This window comes from Gracilinanus agilis, chromosome 5 (genome assembly GCF_016433145.1).
Source record: "Gracilinanus agilis isolate LMUSP501 chromosome 5, AgileGrace, whole genome shotgun sequence".
Lineage (NCBI taxonomy): Eukaryota > Metazoa > Chordata > Mammalia > Didelphimorphia > Didelphidae > Gracilinanus > Gracilinanus agilis.
Window position 1 is genome coordinate 42,888,060 of NC_058134.1, and position 6,333 is coordinate 42,894,392.

At 39.1% G+C, this 6,333-nt stretch overlaps 1 protein-coding gene across 1 annotated transcript in view; it reads right to left on the bottom strand.

Annotated features, from left to right (window-relative positions):
* Window positions 1-5,072, bottom strand: part of LOC123249778 (DNA topoisomerase 2-binding protein 1-like) — a 62,829-nt gene extending 57,757 nt beyond the window's left edge. Inside the window, exons 1-5 of the mRNA XM_044678899.1 lie at window positions 4,992-5,072; window positions 4,423-4,557; window positions 3,921-4,064; window positions 2,288-2,469; window positions 592-788 (exon numbers count right to left, since the gene is read on the bottom strand). Coding sequence (XP_044534834.1) covers window positions 592-788; window positions 2,288-2,469; window positions 3,921-4,064; window positions 4,423-4,557; window positions 4,992-5,072 — 739 coding nt within the window. The remainder of the gene's footprint in view (window positions 1-591; window positions 789-2,287; window positions 2,470-3,920; window positions 4,065-4,422; window positions 4,558-4,991) is intronic.
* Between the last annotated feature and the right edge of the window lie 1,261 nt (window positions 5,073-6,333).

Below are 6,333 nucleotides of genomic sequence, written 5' to 3' on the forward strand. Positions count from 1 at the left end.
AACCAGAAGGCTGGATCATGAGATCCAATTAGAGAGTATGGGAAAAGCTTAGGAAACCTTTAGTTTGTTAGGAACTCTTTGTTTGATAACCTTTTATATTTACTTTTATACAAATAAATATATTTTTGTAAAAATCTTGCTCTCCAAACCAATTGCGTGTTCTGGCCTAGTAAAGAGAGGCCCAAACACTAAACCTCAATTTGGGTTGGGTAACTGAGGTATTACTATCAAAATACCTTAGTACCAACCTCTCAATGAACTCTTTTTCTTCACTTTGCTACAGTTCTAGTCCTCTCCTTCTCCCTAAAAATAATAGGGCTCTACAAGGCACACTTTTAAGCTGGCCTTCTAATGTCCTAATGCCCATGATGACCTCAGTTGCAAAAATGACTTGCTGAAGCTTTTTCTTCCATTTCCCCATCAGGATTTGGTCTAGTGCATTTTCAAGGTCTTTTTTGGGGGGCAAGGGGGTAAGTTATCTGTGTACTGCAATCTTGGCTCTTCTCACTCAAAAAAGCTATTTTATTGAAGGAAATAAAACCCAAACATAATAAACATCAATAGCAATACTTTTTTTGGAAACATTTTTACCTCTTGGCTCTTGAACAATGAGGTGTGTACATTCTTTCATTTTCAGATGTCCCATATATCGACCTCCACGATCAGTTGTGAGTTGCTGAATTGCTCTTTTTTCCGGAGTACATAAACCACTCACACAGATTGTACAGCCAAAAAACAAAGGGCATTTGAAATCTTCCATATTTATATCTGAAAACTGTGTCATGCAGCTGGAAAAAAAAACAGCAGAGGGAAAACATTTATTGTACTATAAAAAACAAAAAGATCTACTCAAAAGTTGGATGAGTAAATATTTTACTTATACTAGAACCACTATGTGCTTTCCCTATCATTTTCTTTTCTCATATTTTAAGTTTACAATAACAACTCAAGTTAAAAATGAAACATATACAAAGTCCCTAGAATAGATTTGGAAAAACAGAAAAATTTGAATCCAAATTTTTTCAGGAAAAAGGAAGAAAAATTACCACTATACCCACTACCTATTTCTAAAAATACTGTCCCCAAATTCCAAATCTCACACCAAGTGTTTTCATCCAAAGGTACAACTTAAAAGCCTGCAGTTACTTTCAAGCATCTACTATAAAAGTTTCATATTCTTGTAGAATTCTACATTATGCAAACAATTAACAAAACTTTTGACAAGGTATCAAGTAAAAATCATTTAAATTGTTGGCATGCTAAATGCTGAACAAAGATACTACTATGAATTTTGGGCATGTCTCAGACTGGCCCTGCTCCCAGAGGAAAAACCATCAAGTGGTAGATAGTGGTGGTAGTATGTCAGGCAGAATGCCTTGAATTCCATGTTATGATAAAATATGAGATAAATTGCTAAGAAAGGCTAAATTATCATGCTAAAGTATGGAGAAATCAGTCATCAAGCAATTAGTAAGCATCCTTCTATTTGTCAGATGCTGGAGATACAAGTGGAGTCTCCCACCTAACAGTTGCTTTGCAAACAACTATTCTGCTAGGAATGCCCTTGTTATGGTGATTTAGTCATTTTCAGTTGTATCTGACTCATTGTGACCCCATTTTGTTGTTGTTGCTGTTATTTTGGCCAAGATACTGGAATGGTTTGCCATTTCCTTCTCCAGCTCATTTTACATATAAGGAAACTGAGGTGAACAGGGTTAATTGACTTGCTCAAGGTCACATAGCTAGCAAGTGTCTGAGGCCAGATTTTAGCTCAGGAAGATAGGTCTTCCTGAGGTCAGGCCCACTACTCTATCCACTGCGCCATCTGGAATGTTTTGGTTAACTCTGAAGGGCGATTTATTCTCCACATAGTCTACCCTCCCTTTGAACTTAATATCCAGGTAGGCAATTCTGGGGATAGACTAAAGCATAGGAAACTAAATGGAGAGGTGGCAAGGACCTTGGAGATCACCTAATACAATTTCTTCATTTTATAGATGAGGAAATGGAGGCTCCAAAGGGTGGACTGACCAGTCTGATTTTCAGACACATAACAGTAACAGCTATGATTCCAAACTTAACACTCTTTCTACATCATAATTCCTCCCAACGACACTAGGCCTAAGAAACTTTCACTCTTCAGGATTTGGAAAAGAGAATGGCGTTGAATTTGTTTAGGTCACTGAATGAATATGGGGAGAAAATATTCACAAAATTTTCAGGGGACCCTGAAAATTAGACTTAAATGATTTCATGTGTCTTTTCTTAAGACCAATAAATTACTTACTTCTCTTGTGACTTCCTCCATAACTCTTTTATCCAAGAAGGAAGCATAATAGGTATCCCTAGGCTTGCAGCTACTAAATATTTTTTGCTGCCAACTGCTCCAGCAATAAGGTGAGTTACTGCCACATTCAAGTCTCTGCAAAATCGTCCACCCATCATTTGTACATACTTATGCATTTCTTCCTGAAATGCCAAAAGAGGTAGGAAATATATTAAAAAACAATATCATCATTTTTCTATAGCATCTATTATACCAAGCCTATAACAAAGTAACATGCACCTGAACACCAGTTATGTTAAAATGCATCTTCAAGACAGGTGATTTGTAAAAGAAAATGGAATTCTTCAAATGGTCAATGACTCAATTCAAAGGCACTAAAGAGACATCGCTAAGTTATGGTTTTGATTTAAAATCTATAGGGTTTCAGTTATAACAAATCATGAAAACATTAAAGATGTATTTAAAAGCTGACTTTAATGAGCAAAGTGCTCATGGACCAGACTTATGGATATGTTTCTAATATTTCACATGATTAACTACTGAGTCCTTAAATTTGGATGGGGTTAAAGTTTGTTGATCTTAAAAGCCAAACTTCTGCTGTTATCTCTTGTGTTTAAGCTCACAGATAAGTTTTAGGGTCCTTTGGAATGTCAAAGTTCCACATATATATTCCTAAGATAAAACTGGTGTCAGCTTTTTGGAAAGGAGAAGAGTCCTGGCCCAGATACCTGGCAACCTAGTGTGCTATCATTCATCCTTTTGGCCTTGTCATTAAACTGTTGAAACTTTTGATATACCAAATGGGTGATGGACGCCCTACCACCCCTACCTTGTACAACTATCCTTAATAAACAGATCAGTTCTCTCATTTGGGGTCGGTAGGATACTCTCTCTCTCACCATTGGAGGAGGAGCTGACAAGCTGAACATGAAGCCGATGACTCCTGTATCTCTGTGTCTGTTTTCTCTCTTTATGTCCTTCCTACCTTAATCTTTAACCCTTCCACCCATATTCCCCAAGTTCCTGGTTTCCCTTTCAGGTGCTCAAACCCATGCAAGAATACCTTATAGCTGTGGGTTGGTTACAAAATCCTACCTCTACACTTTGATTTATAGGCATAGCTACCTAAAGTAATTAAATGGTTTTGTGAAAATATGGTTTAGATGGACCCAACTTTACAGAGAGCACTTAGTGACATCAGGACAATTACATACAAGGAGAAACTGGTTCTAGAGTAGGGCTGATAGTCACTTTGGTTCAGTGGCTGAGGCAGCTGTGGGCACTTATGATCTAAAGTGAAATGGTGAAGGTATGTTTCAGAGGCAAAAGATATGGAGTGTGAAATTAAAGTCCCGTGATTGGATCAATTGTGTTACCAGCAGGTTTCGTGATATAAACATATAGAGATTGTTATACTGTATGAACAGTATTATGATTGCCATTTTCAGGACAATTTGTGTGGGGTACAACTCAATTTGGAGATCAACTTTTTGTCTATCATATTACTTAGCTGTAGCCCTCCTATTTTGTAGCATGTAAAACAAAATTCAAAACATTTTGAGTATAGCTTAAATGACAAAATAATGATATAAAAAGTATATGTCGATGTTAGAATTCTATTGTGTCATCTTACCTTTGCTGCTTTGTCAAGACTTGTACAAGAAATAATTATATCTGCCATAATCATATTGTAAACAGGATACTCTGATTTTGGGATACACTGTCGATGCTGTATGCAAAATATGATTACTTGTGGGCCAATAATTCTACAGCCAATCTACAGAAAAGACAAAGTTAATATAATTTAAGTAGGGGAAAAAATGACTTTTCCCCATTACATGCCTTCTTAACTTCAAGCTGTAAACTTAACTTTAAGCTATAGTATTTACCAATATTCATACTTGGTCTTCAAAAACATATGGTTTCATCATTGTGAATATTCTCTTCATCAACACATATCATGATGCTATAACTTAGTAGCTGATCTTTGAGAGTTATTGAGGCTGGAAAATTCATCTTGTGGCCTACCTCTACTTACAATTTGCATTTTCTCTAAACCTGACCAGTCAAGAAATAACAGACATTGGAACTAGGATAAAAAAATTTTTGAGAGAAAACACTAAATGGAGACAAACCTTTTGGAGATGATCAAATGCAACACCTCTAAATGGTTCAAAGACATAAAGAGCTGTGTCATTCTCTTTTATATTCAATGCCTCTTCTTTTGTAAGAGCTTGAAGACATTCTTCTGACAAGTATTCTTTCATAGACTGTAGGAAAAAGTTAGTGTGTTTTTTTAATTATTCACACGTCTATAAGCTAAATAGTTAGATAAAAGAAAATGAATTAAAAATTTATACTGTACTTAATGAATCTGTTTTTTAACAATGAACCAGAAACTCTGTTCAAGAATCATTTTTCTAAAAGTACAAGATGCTATTCCAGTGCACCATAGTAAACTTCAAAAAATAAGGTTTTAGTAGACAAAAGGGAGTGGTTCTTCCAAAGGCTGCACATCAAATACCTTTAACAGAAATGAAAATATACATGAAACTCCATAATAAGCAATTCCAATATGAGGGGATATATTTCAGTTACAAATCTAATTTTGTTAGATTGTGAACATCTTGATAAATCAGTTATCCAAACTAAAAGGGAAATCATTTTATAACTACGGGCAATATGAATGGCCAAGTGCACGCACCTCAAAAGCTGCAAAGAAAAGTTGAGTGTTTCCCCGAGCCGCCACAAACTTTACACATGGATCTTTGTTCTCTTGAGCCATTTTTACCTAAAAAAAAAAAAAAAATAGATACCTTACTTTCCGTCTTAAAATCAATACTATGTATGATTCTAAGACAGAAGTGCAATAAGGGCTAGGCAATGGGGGTTAGGTGACTTGCCCGGGGTCACACAGCTATGAAAATTATTTTAATGATTTAAAAATTAGGACAGGAAGTCTAGCAGTGATTTCCCTTTTTAAGGAAGGTACATGTTGGCACCTTCTCTGAATCTCCACCTCAGAGATAATGGTAATTATAAAAGCTAACATCCAGATGCACAAAGCGCTTAACTGCTCCTCACCAAGGCAGGTGGTTGGAGCGGGAAGTGTGCTCCCCAGCTCCCACCCCCCCCCCTCCCCATTCTGGTACCCCCTAGCGGCCCAGTCCAGTCCATCAGGCTCTGGACGGTGGCTCAGGCCCTCCAGCAATGGCCCTGGGAAAGAGAGGGCACAAACAGGATTGAGGCCACTAGGAATAATCGGGGTAAGCTCGTTGCCTTACTGGATCCGGAGGCCCAGATGAGCCCAGTTCTTGGAGGTGCCTTCGAGCTAGATCCCTGGGCAGCCACGTGACCAGCAGGCACCAACCCCCACCTCCCAGGCCGCCCCTGCCCAGACACTACTCAGAGTGCAGCGGGCTCCTCGGCAGATATTCGAACCCGCCTCCCGCTGTCTCTCTGCCATGGCTGCCTCTGCAGTGTCCACCCGCCTGCCTCTGGGTCACCCGTACACGGGGCGGCCCACCACAGCCGCCTCCCATTCTGCCCTCGCCCGGGCTTCACTCACCACCCTGAGACAACGACCACGAGGCTGCTGAGGCGGCGGCTCTGGCTGTGTGTGAGTCCAGAACGAGGCTCTCAACAGGCGGGGAAATGTAACCACAGGCTATTGCGGCTGCGCATGAATCCAGAATGAGGCGCCAAACAGGCCGGGTGTTGGACCTGAGGGCCTGGGGGGGGATGGGCGAAGTGCACCTCAAGTGCCAAGTTCCCCAGCCCGAGTGGCGGAAGTGACGTCACCACCCGCTAGCTAGCCATTGGAAAAGATAATTATATTATTAAAGATTCTTTCACTGTGGAACATTCATACTTTATTTTTGGACCTTTGTGTTTGACTTGAAACGGGTGCAGATTCTATGGAACAGTTAACATAATCACACACATTAATTTTTTAAAAAAAATGTATTAAAACCAATTTCTTTCACATCCGCTTGAGAAGGCATCATTGACATAAAGATGGGGGCCCAGTAAGCAAGGGCTGACTC